Source organism: Agelaius phoeniceus, chromosome 1 (assembly GCF_051311805.1).
Source record: "Agelaius phoeniceus isolate bAgePho1 chromosome 1, bAgePho1.hap1, whole genome shotgun sequence".
In the NCBI taxonomy this organism is placed as follows: domain Eukaryota; kingdom Metazoa; phylum Chordata; class Aves; order Passeriformes; family Icteridae; genus Agelaius; species Agelaius phoeniceus.
The window spans coordinates 156407639-156423129 of NC_135265.1; the positions used below are offsets into that span (position 1 = coordinate 156407639).

The following is a 15491-nucleotide window of genomic DNA, read 5'->3' on the forward strand; positions in this document are numbered from 1 at the left end:
AATACAGACAGACACACACAGGTATTAACTGGAAAAAAGTATTTAAAGCTCAGTGTTTTCTCAGGTGCAGTTACACTTTTTCTGTATCTCACAATGAATCAGACACAAGAGGCACCTTTTTGAAGGTTTACATACAAAACATAGTTGTAATCTAAGTTTTGGCCTAATCTGTGGTTCTGATCTTCTCCAGCTTTTGTGTTTACCAGTTCCTGAGCCTGCGGGGTCTGGTTTGTTCCCTTGTGCAAAGGGAATTACCTGCTTTAGGGGCTGAGCTCAAAGCTCCTGAGGTGCTGTTGATGGAGAAGGGCTTGGCTTTAGGGGACCTTTTCAGGTGAGTCTCAGTTTAAATAAGCATCTGAAGTCCTGCCTTGGCCAAGCAGTGTGGAGTTCATGAGGTGACAGGTCTGGAGCAGCTGAGAGAGCTGGGGGCAATAACAATCATTCATCACAGGTAGAGTAAAACCTCAGGGACACAAGAGCTTCAAGTTAATGAGGAAAATGTATCCAAAATCATCACTGAAGCAGGAATATCAAGTTTCCTGTAGTCCCACTGTAGACTGGCAACACCTTACAATGTCTCAGCAATAGTATCTCATGAAACATTGCTTTCTGAAAGCAAAACCAATAAAAATGACCAATTATTCATTGAAGAAGACAGCCCTACCAATAGGCAGTTTCCCTCTCAACACAGCAAATGCTGCTTGAAAGACAAGGTTCTGCAGTGCAATATAAAGGATTTATTATTAAAATATTACATACTAGAGAAGCTGTTAAATATTATAGAAGAACCCACCTGTATTTCAAATGTTTTTCTACTTGATTTTAACAAAACCAGACCATAATAAATTTTGTTCATCTAGCCTAGAACAGTCATAGAAATGAGTGAAGGGCTGTAAGGTTATCTGTGAAGAGTTAGGTCTTCAGAGAACAGTTACCTGTTCTGCTCAAACAAATATCCACCATTTAGGCAGACTGCTGAAAAATCCTGGAATGGGTTGAAAAGGACCTTTTAAAGGTCACCCAGTCCTAACCCCTGCCTGCCATGGCAGGGACACCTCCCACTGTCCCAGGCTGCTCCAAGCCCTGTCCAGCCTGGCCTTGGGCACTGCCAGGGATCCAGGGGCAGCCCCAGCTGCTCTGGGCTCTCTGTGCCAGGGCCTCACACCCTCACAGGGAAGGATTTCTTCCCAACACCCCATCCAGCCCTGTCCTCTGGCAGTGGGAGCCATTCCCCTTGTCCTGTCACTCCAGGCCCGTGTCCAGAGTCTCTCTCCAGCTCTCCTGGAGCCCCTTTAGGCACTGGAAGGGGCTCTGAGGTGTTCCTGGAGCCTTCTGTCCTCCAGGCTGGACACTTCCAGTTCTCCCAGCCTATCTCCAGAGCAGAAGGACTCAAGCCTTCAGAGCATTTTCTTGGCCTTGCACTAGGCCTTGTTGAACTTCAGGAGGTTCCCCTGGGCCCTGAATATGTCTAAAAACCACTCAAGTATCAGAACAATGCAGTTTTCTGTGGTTTTTGCAGTAATTCAAACAAGGAGTGTGAAGTGACAGCATTCCCTGTTCTCAGGGTGTGAGAGCAAACATGCTGTGTCCTTGCCTGCTGAGATGGAAGGCAGAGGAGTGGGACTGCCTTTCCCATGAGCTTGTCCAGAGGAGAGGAGGACGTTGTCCTAAGCAGTGAATAAAGCATTTCCTCCTGGTGTGCTCGCCCCTGCTGCTCTTGCCCTGTCAGGGGCTGAGGGATGAGCTGTACTTCACCTGTATGCAACATCCCCACAGTCACTGCTCAGGGTTCTTGGGGGCCTTTGCTATTGGAAGGCTCTGCAGTGCAGATTTACTGATGGTTCCATAGGCCTGGGAGTAGCTGCCCATGGATGCCCTTGGATCACCTGCAGCTCCCACATTTGCAGTGATCTGGAACATCTTTTTACTGGGCTTCGGAAGGGGACGAACATCTTTGCTGGGACACTGAGAATTTCTGGGATTCTGTGTGAGAAAGAAAAGCCAAGAAAAGTTAATAAGCTGGAGTCAGCTTTCTGGAGTGCAAATAAGACACAGGTTTGGCCTTGGTCAGTACTATTCTCTCAGGAAACAAACACAAACTCAGGGCATGTGTAGGCTGATCTCTCTCTTCTGCTCTTGTCACAGAAAATTGGTCAGAATTCCCTAAAGATCCTTCCAAATGCATTGATCATGTCTACACCTGCATGTGCAGCATGCTCTACAATCTCATCCTGGGGAATTAATGGCTTCTCTTTCTCTGAAAACATTTTGGAAGGGATTCCAAATCAGAGGGGCTGAAAGGTGGGCTACAAGTGTGCTACTGGAAATGGTTGAAGGTTTCTGACAACCTGGACTAGTGGAAGCTGTTCCTGACCATGGCAGGGATGGAACCAGATGAGTTTTTAGGTCCTTTCCAACCCAGGCAGTCTGTGATTCAGTGAATCTGTCCTTCCATACTCTTCCTTTGTCACAAGCTTTCTCCATCACCTCTGCAGGTGCCAGCAGTCAGCAGCCAGCTCAGGAAGGAAAAAAGCAGGAGCAAGAGGTCATTCAAGAAGCCAGTGAGGGGGAGGACTTTCCCAAGGAAGCATGGCCAAAATCAGGGAAGAGGGAGGAGCAGAGAGGACAGGACTGACACCCTCACAGCTCAGCAAGAGCAACTCCTTAGATCCACAGAATCATGAAATCAGAGAATTGCTAGGGTTGGAAAAGCCCTCTGGGCCCACTGAGTCCAGCTGCTCCCCCAGCACTGCCAAGGCCACCACTGACCCCTGTCCCCAAGTGCCATTAAATCTGTTAAACCCTCCCAGGGATGGGGACTCCACCACTGCCCTGAGGAATCTGTGCCAGGGCTGCACAGCACTTTGCAGGTGTTTTTTTTCCAGTATCCAACTAAACCTGTCCTGGAACCACTTGAGGCCGTTTCCTCTCATCCCATCACTGTTTCCTGAGCAGACCCTGACCCCACCTGGCTGCACCCTCCTGTCAGGGAGCTGCAGAGAGTGAGAAGGTCCTTCCTGTGCCTCCTTCTCTCCACAGCTGCTGCTGCAGCTCCAGCAGCTCTGTTCCCCCCAGCTCTGTTCCCTTCTCTGGACACACTCCAGCCCCTCAGTGGGGCCCCTCCTTTCTTGTTGTGAAGAGCCCAAAGTTGCCCCCAGGGCTGGAGGTCCCTCAGCAGTGCCCAGCAAGGGCATGGTCACTGCCCTGGGTGTCTGGCCACACCGTGGCTGCCACAAGCCAGGTGCCACTGGCCTCTTGCCCACCTTGGCACACCTGGGCTCATGTTCAGCTGCTGTCATTAGCACCAACAGGTGACCTTTTCCAGCTTTCCAGCCACTCTGGGGGGTTGCTGTGACCCAGGCTACCACAGGTAAGGGCTGGAAGTTAAGCTACTCACATTGTAAAGGTTCTGCACACTTGTAGGAGAGAGCCGAGTGTTTGGCCATGTGATTTGTCTCCCTAGTTTCTCATTGTTGGAGATTCTGGACTGTTGAGGTGGTGCAGAACAGTTCCTGATCCCAGCACCAGGATTTGCATTTCCTGCAGAAGGAAAAACATGAGAGAAAGTAGGAAAATCAGAAGAACACAGAACACATTGACTGAGGCAGGGACAGTCCCGTAGTCAACACTCATTCACCAATGCTTTGTTCTCATGTCATTTCCCTCCCACACTCCCAGCCCCTCATTTTACCATGCAAATTCCCTTCATTTATTTTACAGCACTCAGGCTCCCTTCCCCACAGCAACACCCAAGGTGGGTCACACCCCGGTGCAGGAGGGTGGTACCCACTCTGCACAGTGGTGTGTGTGATGGGGTTGTACATCATCACACTCATCTGTGATCTCTGCCCCAAATCCTTGCTCTGGCTGGCCCCTGCTGGCTGGGCCCCAGCTGTGGCTCCGGGGTGCACATGTGGAGGGTTTAGCAGAGGGGGTGCTGGCTCTTGCTGCCCTTTCCTGGTGGGTGCAGCCTCTGAGCTGACACCTGGCAGAGCTGTGCTGCACTCAGACTGGCTCAGCTGAATGTTTTCTCTCTGCCCTGGCTCCTTTGGAAGGCTCTTTGACTTCTTTTCAAGGATCATCTGCAGAACAGAAAAGATAGTTGGACTTAACACAGCAATACAGCAGAAAAATAAAACATCAAAATAAAGAAGAATACTTATGAATATCTGCAATTTATTTTACAGGCTAAGTAACAAGTATAATTTCAGAACTAGATGATCTTTAAAGTACCTTTCAACCCAAACCATTCTGTGAATCTTTCTCAAACATCATGCTTCAGAGATTTTTATTTGCCCTGTGGGAATTTTACATGTAAAAGTCTCTCAAAGATTAGGACAGTATGGAACTGATCAAACACCCAGGTGTAACTGTGCCACCAGGTACAGAAAACCCAGGGGAACACAGAGACAAGACAATGACAGAATTTGTTAAGTGTGTGCAGGAATGGCAGGCTACCTGGAGGGTTAGGATTTGGGAAAGCAGCATGAAAGTACCTCATATAATTTATTTCTATATTCTGCCACAGACAGCTGGACATCGTCACCCAAAGGAAGGATCACATCAAAATCCAAAGAGGGCTCCCTGGCAGGACAATGGAATCTGAGGGAATGAGAACACATCATGTAATTCACTGACTGGAAACAGAGTATTAAAATTTAAACAGGATTGTTAAACAATCTCATGTAAACAGGGTTGGAGAAAATAAAGAATTAGCTTTGCCATTTTTTCTGTAATGCATTTAAAGAAAATTTGTGCCAAGAGCAGGTTTGTAATGTCTCAGAAGACACCAGGGGAAGCTGCACACTGGTGTCACTCTCACCTGCTCACATAAGGATGCTGCAGAGCCTCCTCTGCCGTCAGCCGCTTGTCAGGGTTAAAGACCAGAAGTTTCTTCAGCAGATCCAAGGCAGGCAGTGGAGTGGAGGATGGGAAAATCTCCTCAAATGCTACTCGCTGCCTAGAAGTCAGAAGAAAATGATACAAGCTCCCAGTGTCTAATTTCCAGAGAAGGCAGGAATGACAGCTCCAGGATCACACCAAGGTGACACCAGGCACAAGTTCACTCACCACGTGTGCCATAATCACTGAATCCTAACATGGTTTGGCCAGGAAGGAACCTTAAAGCTCATCACTTCCCAGCCCCATGATCCTGCAAATCTAGAAGTGAGATTATAGAAACATACTTCTCTGTAATTTACAGAGAAGATAAAATTTAAAAATCTGGTTTTGGATTTTGAAATCCTAAATACAATTGTGAACATAATGAAGAAGAAAGTATCTTGAAAAAAATCCGTTTTAAGCACCAAATCTTACTCATATTTAAAATAATTTTTATTTAAGGAGACAACTTAGAGCCCCTTCCAGTCTGTAAGAGGCTCAAAGGCAGCTGGAGAGGGACTTTCAACAAGGGTGTGGAGTGACAGCACAAGTGGGAAGGGCTTCCCAGTGCCAGAGGGCAGGGTTAGATGGGGTATTGGGAAGGAATTATTGCTTGTGAGGGTACTGAGGGACTGGAATGGTTTCCTGGAGAAGCTGTGGCTGCCCCATCCCTGGAAGCCCAGGTTGGATGGGGCTCAGAGCAGCCTGGTCTAGTGAAAGGTGTCCCTGTCCATGTCAGGGGGTGGAATGAGGTGAGACTTGAGGTCCCTTCCCACCCAAACTGCTCTGTGGTTCCGTGACTCCAGGGTCCTACATTAGATGATCTGAGACCCACAAACACCTCAGGCTTACCTGGAACTCATGTGCTTAATAACTGAGGCCTTGTACTCTGACTGCAGAGCCAAAATATCTGCAAGAATTAAAACATACTGTTACTGCCAAGATGAGGATTAGCAGAGCTGCATAGTTTATGAAGGAAAGCCAATATTTGATATTAACATAGGAAATTATCCACACAGAACTCAGTCGGAGATCTATGGAAGGGGATGGAATACTTACTTACGAATTTTCTAAACTGATTTTTGAATTCCTGTTTATTAATCATAGACTTCATAAACTTCCATTCTCACAGCAAGAGATGCAGAGCACCATATCTGAATTTCTGAGTTTTCTCTAACACTGACATTCAAGATGAGGATTTTAATTCCTTTGGAAAGGTGCCAGAATGAATGAGGTACCTCCTTCCCTGACCCAGCCAGGCTGCTTTCTTCCACTGAGCCCCTTCTCTAGATCCCTTTCCCCACAGCAGGGTCCTACCTTCTGGGGATGGAGCAGGGATGACCCTCAGGATCTGCTCTATCTGGTTCATTGTTGATGTTCCAGGAAAAAGAGGCTTTCCAAGCAGCATCTCTCCAAGAATACAGCCAATGCTCCACATGTCCACACCCTTAGTGTAACTACCAACAGGAACAGAACAGAGGTAGGATTAAATCAAGCAAATATTTTCCTCTACCTGGTATTCACATCACCTGAATTGATTTATTTGCTAGAAAGCGTGCTTGGTGACTTCTCAAATATAAATGCTCACAGGATTGAACTATAAATTGAATAACATTTGGGAATCATGACACTGGCAAGCATGAAACAGAAAGGAGATTTATCCTACTCAAAGTCTAGTCTAAGAAACCATAAAAGGAAGTACATTACAGGGAAATGCTAGAACAAGGTAAAATATTAAAGGTAATGCCAGAACAAGGTATTACACCCTTTTCATATGACCAAGAATGAAGATGCACATTGTTCTTTGGTCATAATGCACGTATAATGTAGTTACAATTACTTAAGAATTACATTTTTAAGCAAAGTAAATGCCAAACAGTGGGTATAGGACAGTTTGCAAAATACCCACATTTAAAATATGGGCTAATACCCTGCATCTATTTATTGACTTTTCTAGTTTTTCATATTTAATTTTTAAAGGACTAAGCCCAACAAGCAAGCAGCTGGTTTAAAATATGATTAGGGAATATTTCATGAAAATCTATCAAAAAACACTGCTTCAATTTGGAAAAGAGGATTCACATTCTCAAGCAGATGTTGGAAAGTTGTGGGTTTAAGGGAGAAGACTTAGATCTGGAGGGAGAAAGGGTGACAAGCAGATGAGCTGCTCGTGTATGTCCACTGACACTCTAAGAACACAGTGTGAAAAGTGCATATTACATGGCTCTACACAGATATTTACCATATGTATTTTGGTGTATTGATTAGTAGTGCTGTATTAACATTTTAATAATAAATGTAGTCTTGTAATTAAAAGGTTATTTTTGCAGTTAAAATAGAAACGATGTTAGTGGGATTTTTTAAGAAAGGAATGAGGCACTCGCACCAAATAGCAGCCACAGGACACCTAAATCTTTCAAAGAAAAAGAATTTATTGCCCTCTTATCAGAAGAAACTAACTTCTTCCTGCCTCAAAGGCACTGTTAAGATTAGAAGGAAGAAGCTGGCACTGACCAGACAGAATCCTGTGTTTGAATGGAATTTATGCATTATGTATGAAGTGTATGAATATGCAACGGGCTATTGTTTTTAAGGGTTAATCCTCTGTTAACGTGGGTCCTTTTTCGGGCTCGTGCAGCCCAGAAAGAGGTACCAGGATGTCCGTAACTCTTTGTCTCTATTGTCTCATATTGTCCTAATCCAAATTGTCCAAATTATTATTACTCTAATTATATTACTATTTTTATAACCATTTTATTACTATTAAACTTTTAAAATTTTAAAAACAAGTGATTGGCGTTCTTCACAACAGGAAGGACATGTCCATGTTAAGAGGTTTTTGTGTTGCAGAAGTTGTACTGTACACTGAGAGAACAGACTGCTGACGTGACACGGCATCTGGGGACACTGACAAAGGCAAGACTGAAGGCTTTTAGACAAAGAGACGTGCGAGCGGTGCAGGGCCAGGCTGCCCTCGGTGACTCACCGGCGGGAGGCCAGCAGGATCTCGGGCGCTCGGTACCAGCGCGTGGCCACGTACTCGGTGAGCGCGGGGCCGGGCCGGGGCTCCCCCCGCTGGCACAGCGAGCGCGCCAGCCCGAAGTCACAGAGCTTCACCCGGCACTGGGCATCCAGCAGCACGTTGGAGGGCTGCAGGGGACACAGCACAACCCATCAGCCTTGTACCTTCTCAATAGCAATTATCAAGTTCTTTTACTGGTCTCATACTTGAACATTTCTTCATACTTCCCCTATGGACACAGGCTGGGACAGCTGGGGCTATGGGGAGAAAAGGCTCCAGGGGAGACCTTAGAGCCCCTTCAAGTGCCTCAAGGGGTGCCAAGAGAGCTCGAGAGGGACTTTGAAAACAGCCTGGACAGCACAGAGGGGAATGGCTCCCCACTGGCACAGGGCAGAGTAAGATGGGATATTGGGAACTGGCACACGGCAGGGTTAGATGGGATATTGGGAACTGGCACACGGCAGGGTTAGATGGGATATTGGGAACTGGCACAGGACAGGGTTTGATGGGATATTGGGAACTGGCACAGGGCAGGGTTAGATGGGATATTGGGAACTGGCACAGGGCAGAGTAAGATGGGATATTGGGAACTGGCACAGGACAGAGTAAGATGGGATATTGGGAACTGGCACACGGCAGGGTTAGATGGGATATTGGGAACTGGCACAGGACAGGGTTAGATGGGATATTGGGAACTGGCACAGGGCAGGGTTAGATGGGATATTGGGAACTGGCACAGGGCAGGGTTAGATGGGATATTGGGAACTGGCACAGGGCAGGGTTAGATGGGATACTGGGAACTGGCACAGGGCAGGGTTAGATGGGATATTGGGAACTGGCACAGGGCAGGGTTAGATGGGATATTGGGAACTGGCACAGGACAGGGTTAGATGGGATATTGGGAACTGGCACAGGGCAGAGTAAGATGGGATATTGGGAACTGGCACAGGACAGGGTTAGATGGGATATTGGGAAGGAATTCTGCCCTGTAAGAGCAGTGAGGCCCAGGCACAGGTTGTCCAGGGAAGCTGTGGCTGCCCCATCCCTGGCACTGTCCAAAGCTGGACAGGGCTTGGAGCAACCTGGGATAGTGGAAGGTGGCCCTGTCAATGGCAGGGGGTGGGAACGGATGGGCTTTGAAGGTCCTTCCCATCCCAAATCAATCTATGATTTTATTTAGTGCTCATCAGAAAACTGGAGTGAAGAATACAGACCATGACTGAAATGTACCTTCTGATCCCTGTGAATAACATTCCCTGAGTGGATGAATTTAGTTGCCTTCAGGAGTTGGTAGAGAATGTAACACTTGTGGATGTCTTTCAGCAAATCCCCCTTCTTAATCACAGCATGTAAATCAGTCTCTGTAATACACCAGTAATATATTGACATCAGTAAATATCAATAGTATCATGAGCATTCACTATCAAAGTGATAACAAAGATAACTCCTAAGAGAGGCTGGGTCTGTCTGGCTGCTGCAGTGCTGAGTCTCACCCATGGACTCGAAGATGAGGTAGATGTCCTTGTCATTCTCTGCTGGGATAACATCGAGCAGCTTGATGATATTTGGATGTTCTCCAAATTCCTGCACAGGGAAGAGACTCAGCTGTCAAAATCATACGTTTTATTGTGAATTAGAATTATTGTGGCATGAAAATAGATCATAGCTGTCATCAACATTGATAGTTAAAACCCCAACCAATCAGAACATGTCGATCTGAGGGCTGGCTCAGACACTCACAGGCTGCACTGAGGAACTGACTGCTTGGAGATCAGACAGAGATACCTGAACACAGGTACCACACTGCAGGTGGAGGCCATCCTCACATTTCTGCAGACTGACATTGACATTTCCCATGACTGACATTTGACAGACTGACATTTCCCATGACTGACATCATGGGATCCTTAAGTTCATCCCCAGCTTTAACAGTTTTTATCTCCCACTTCTGTGCAGCCAGGGACACTGTAAACACTTCATAAGACTGTGACATTTTATAATGTGTAACATCCAGGAAAGCTCCCAAAGTGAAATCTCTCACAAGGCAGTGAGACACAGCCAGCCCATCACACACTTTGTTTTCATTCTGAGCATAGCCACAATACCCATCCAAATGATCTAAAGAAGGTTTTTACCCAAAAGGGGGTATTGTTCTAGAGTTGCAGCTAAATCTGGACAGTGTTACTTGAGTGCTATTTCAGAAGGAAAATTCCACTGTCTCACACTGCCTTGCCCTGGAACTGATAACAGAAAGTCATGACAAAACTTCAGTCTGTACTAAAAAACCACATTACCTTGAAAAAAAACCTTGTCAGGGCCAGTTCTATTAATCTTTGCTTAAAGAATAATAATGCTACTAATATACCTACCAAAATGACATTCTAAAATTGGCCTAAAATACACCCGTAAGCCACAACTGAACAGCAAACACAAAAGCTGCAAGCAATGACCAGAGCATCAGAGAATCATTCACACCCCAGACTCTACAGCAACTTCTCAATTAGAATAATTGACATACACAACATAAAACAATAACCTAGTCCATCAAATGACCTCGTGATCAACATCAAGATTGAACAAAACAATTATTGTGCACAGACAAACAAATTAAGACAAACATGAAGTTATGAATAACAGAGTATTTTTCACATCTTTTCCTTTCTGAGCCCTCAGTCTTGAACCTCAAGATACCTTTAAAATAGTAGGGGAAACTAAAATTCTTAAAGTCTATTGAGCACCAGAAGTTATGGAAGTATGGGCTGAGCAGCACATTAACTTCCCTCTCCCTGCCCTCCTCTGCCAAGTGACTCCTTTCCTTCAGAAGAAATGTCCTTTTTTCCCCTGCTCCCACTCCATCCACCCATTCCAGGAGTGCTGCACCTTCAGAGATGATCAAACTTCTAAGGTAGTTCATTTCTAAGGAACTGTTTATATTTTTAGCTTTAAAGTTTTCAGCTTCTATTTCAGGCTTCAAGAATGACTAAAAAGTTAAAACAAAAATATCTTTCCTACTTAAACTTGGCAGTCTTAGGAAATACCTCTTCTATGAGCCCTGCCTCACTTGCATCCTTAGAAAATCACAATTTATAACAAAATTATTCCAAAATATTGATCTTTCTACATGGTAAGTCTAAGGAGGAGTGGACAGATAACTGGAATGCCACTGATAAAATCAATTATATCAAAACAAGAGTAGTCTTAAGTTATTCCCTGCAGAACTTCCCTTTTTCTTTTGGTTAGGTTATTTTAAGTGATTAAATTGCTTACAGCATAATGAAGAAAAACAATTTTGGAGTGTAAATCCCTCTCCCACCCCAGCCATCCTCCAATCACAGCAGCTAAAATGTCAGAGATAATAGTTTCTATCCACAAAGGAGCAATAAGTGACAGAAGGTGCTGATGTGCTGTGCAGCAGACACATTGCTAAAAATGGGGAAAGAGTAAAAACAAGCCCAAATGGACAGTGTTTTATTCAGGTGGGTTCACCCTGAAAGGCTCTTTGCCAAGATGGTGTAGAAAAGAAATTAAAGACTTATCAACACTAATCAATGACTGCTGCATTTTGGAAAACAGTGGGAAGAAAATACTTAGACATCATAGATAACAAAAAAATCAGAGAGGAGGGGGAACATGGACATTACCTGCAGGAACATAATCTCTCGAAATGTTCTCTAGAAATAAAGAAAAAACAGTTTATCATCACCTCAAGAGAACAGCAGAACAGAGATGCAGTTCAATGACAGGGTTAAATCTGCTCCTCTTTTATACATGCCATGATACACAAAGCTTGATATTTATTACTTGTTTTATCCCAATACAGCTGCAGACTGTATTGTTATGTGCATAATTATCATCTTCCAGAGACAAAAGTCCTGAAAATACCTATGGAATCCCACCACGTCTCAGAACACACCAGGACAGTAATTTCTCACCTGAGCATCTGTTCTGTTCCTGAAAGCATCAAAAATCTTTTTAACAGCAACTGTTTCTCCTGTCTGGCGGTCGGTGGCTCTCCAGACGATGCCGTAGGCCTGCGGAGAAGCAGCACAGGTGAGCCCAGGGCTGGCACCTGCACCCAGCCCGGGCCTGCAGCGGCACCGGGACGGGCTCAGGGATGGACGGGAGCAGGGCTGGCGGGAGCCACGTGGAGGACAGAGATCAGGCCAAGGAGACAGACTCAGGAGACACTGAGAGGGTTGGTGTAAGAGCCGAAATGAGGGAAATGGGACTCCAGGCAGCTCTCCGAAATGCAGTTTATTGTATCCAAATGCAGTTTATTGTATCCAAAATGCAGTTTATTGTATCCAAAATGCAGTTTATCGTATCCAAAATGCAGTTTATTCGATCCAAGAGGTTACAGCAGGCCAGGGTCGTGGGTGACAGAGCTGTGCCTACAGATGTCAGCTCCAGCTGCAGGCAGGCCTGGAGACCCTTTGGTTTAGGTTACATTGCATTCTATACTTTTCTCTTGGTTACAATGCATTCTATGCTTTTCTTTGCTGAGCATCTTAATACAGTAGAACCAATCCATACCTTAACTATTATCTATAGCCTATCATAACTACCATGATTACCATATTCATGTTACTATTCTCCAATCACTAGAAGTTGGTACATTACAGTTTAAGCTAGAAGTTGTTTTTCAGTTTTCTTGCAGTGGAAAATTCTGAGACCTTTTTTCTACTTGCAACATTTGCTGATTTGTTTGCCTGTGCTCTCTTTCTGCTTGGTAAAAACATCTTCTTGTTTGAGGTGGGTTTATCCTTTGCTCTAAGGCATAAAACCCCTTCTAACTAACACACCCTCTGCCTCCTTGGTTAGCTAATAAGATGGCTCAGCAATTCTTTTCTTCTATTCAAAAATTGCTTCCATCTCTATTCCTTCATCAGACTCAACATTTAAAAATCTTTCTGCAAAGCATCCATATCAGTGAGGCTTCCTTGTCAAACTTTCATCCTTCCCAACAGGTTGGGGTTGTGCAGCCTGGAGAAGAGAAGGCTGCAGGGAGACTTTAGAGCTCCTTCCAGCGACTGAAAGGGCTCCAAGAGAGCTCAGGAGGAACGATGGACAAGGGCCTGGAGGGACAACACAACTTGGAAGGGCTTCCCACAGCCAGAGGGCAGGGTTTAGATGGGATTTGGGAAAAAATCCTTCCCTGTGAGGGTGGTGAGGCCCTGGCACCAGCTGCCCCAAGAAGCTGCGCATGGGATGGGACAATGGGATGGGATGGGATAATGGGATGGGATAATGGGATGGGATAATGGGATGGGATGGGATAATAGGATGGGATAATGGGATGGGATGGATGGGATAATGGGATGGGATGGGACAATGGGATGGGATGGGATAATGGGATGGGATAATGGGATGGGATAATGGGATGGGATAATGGGATGGGATGGGATAATGGGATGGGATAATGGGATGGGATAATGGGATGGGATGGATGGGATAATGGGATGGGATGGGAGAATGGGATGGGAGAATGGGATGGGAGAATGGGATGGGATAATGGGATGGGAGAATGGGACGGGACGGGATGGGATGGATAGGCCCAGGCCAGTGGTCCATAGGTCAATAGGGCCAGGATCTGGGTCTTGGGTCACAACAACCCCATAAAACATGCCAAGCTTGGGAGCTGAGCAGAAGGAGTGTGTGTTTTCCACTTCCCAGAGTGGCTAGGAAGCTGGAAAGGACCTGGTGGTGCTGGTGACAGGGGCTGAACATGAGCCCAGGTGTGTCCAGGTGGCAAGAGGCCAATGGCACCTGGCTCATTCCAGCCATGGTGTGGCTGGCAGGTCGAGAGAGATCATTCCCCACATTTGACTTTGGTGAGATTCCCAGCTGGAGCACTGCATCCAGCCTGGAGCTGCTCAGTACAAGAAGGACACAGAGGAGTTTGAGCAGCTGCAGAGAAGGGCCATGGAGATGCTCTGCTCTGCAGCCAGGCTGGGACACCTGGGGTGCTCAGTGCAGGGACAATTTACTGTGCTCTTTCAGAACTGAAAGGGGGGTGGTAAGAAGGACAGAGAGAGACTTTTTACCAAGTCTGAAGTGACAGCATCCCAGAATTGCTGAGGTTGGAAAAGCCCTCCAAAACCACAGGGTCCAACCACTAACTCACCACTGTCAGGTCCAACACTAAACCTTTTTTTCAATTAAAACCTGTGTTGTCTGTTAAGGGAACAGGAACTTCTACTTGAGTTTTCCCTATTCTAAATGACTGTCATCCTTGCAAATGATGATTACTCCGTCTCACTTGTGGTACAGATCCCTTTTTTTTCATTTTAGGCCATAGATGTGTATGTGTATTTTTTTCATTTTAGGCCATACAGTCTAGGTGTAGAGCTGCTTTACCTTTACACAAAGGGATCACATCCTGCTCAGAAATGCCCATTTACTGTTTAAATACTTGTACAAAGCAAAAGAGCAGCAATGTATGATCCTAGTGATTAAAAACTCATGTAAGGACATCCAGAAGGCTTCTCAGTAACATGTGTGATCCTTCCCCCCCACCAGGCAGTACAAACAGTTGTAGAAAGTACCTCAGGTAAGGGGTACAGAACTATCCTGCTGGCAACTGCAGAACAGCCTCGAGTTGTGCCAGGGGAGGTTTAGGTTGGATACTGAAAAAAACTTTTCTGCAAAGGGCTGTGCAGCCCTGGCACAGACTGCCTCAGGGCAGAGGGGGGGTCCTCATCCCTGGGGAATTTAACAAATTTAATGGCACTGGGGGACAGGGGTCAGTGGTGGCCTTGGCACCGCTGGGGGAGCAGCTGGACTCCACAGGCTCAGAGGGCTTTTCCACCTCAGTGACTCCTTGACTCTGTGAACATAATGAGGGAAATACTTAAATACTCGTATCAATTCAAGTAAATGATAGCAAAGACCTGCCAGAATAGTAAAGCAGATAACTCGGGAGGGTTTAGAGACTGTCTGAGGAGACGTATCTTAGAAATTGCCATTGGCTTAAGTTTAAAAATACATTTTATGGAGAAGATATGACTTGATGCAGCATGATCTGAAGTGATGAGGTTACAAGTAAACGTAGAAGGATTTGGCAGGCATAGAGAGAATGTACTTTGAGACTCAGATCTATTTCACTATTTACTTTTTACAGTCCCCCGTAGTTCCCCTGGGTCACCTGGAGCTTCCACAGAGCCCTGAGCGACAGACAGAGCTCCCACGGGCGCCTGAACTCCCAAACATCCCCTCAGCTCCCTCGGGCCGCCTGGAGCCCTCACGGTGCCCTGAATTCCACACGGGCCCCCTGAGCTCTCACGGGCCCTCCGAGCTCCCGCGACCACCCCAGCTCTCCCCGGCCACTCCGGCTCTCTCAGGCCACACCGGCTCCCCCAGGCCAGCCCCCTCCAGGCACTCACCCCCTTGCCCAGGCGCCTTTTAATCTCGTATTTGCGGCACACGAGCGGCTCCACCTCGGGCGGGCTCATGGCGGCGCCTCCCTGTTGGCTCCCGCTGCTATGGCAACGGCCTCGCTCACCGCGCATGCGCACTGAACACGCCGGGGCCCGCCAGGGGGCGCCGTGAGACCGGGCTCTGAGGGCGGAGAAGGCGCGGGAGCCGCCAG

The 15491-nt window shown here is 46.4% G+C and overlaps 1 protein-coding gene across 1 annotated transcript; it reads right to left on the reverse strand.

The window, feature by feature from the left end:
• Positions 1 to 24: 24 nt before the first annotated feature.
• On the reverse strand, positions 25 to 15433 carry MAPK15 (mitogen-activated protein kinase 15). Its single transcript, XM_054650370.2, has 13 exons — positions 15286 to 15433; positions 11836 to 11934; positions 11545 to 11574; positions 9397 to 9487; positions 9134 to 9264; positions 7868 to 8031; positions 6199 to 6338; positions 5734 to 5791; positions 4823 to 4960; positions 4497 to 4602; positions 3791 to 4082; positions 3398 to 3540; positions 25 to 1983 (listed from the first exon to the last, which is right to left on the reverse strand). Exons 1-13 carry the CDS (start codon positions 15409 to 15411, stop codon positions 1777 to 1779), a joined length of 1725 nt encoding a protein of 574 aa, XP_054506345.2. The 5' UTR covers positions 15412 to 15433; the 3' UTR covers positions 25 to 1776.
• Positions 15434 to 15491: the final 58 nt, after the last annotated feature.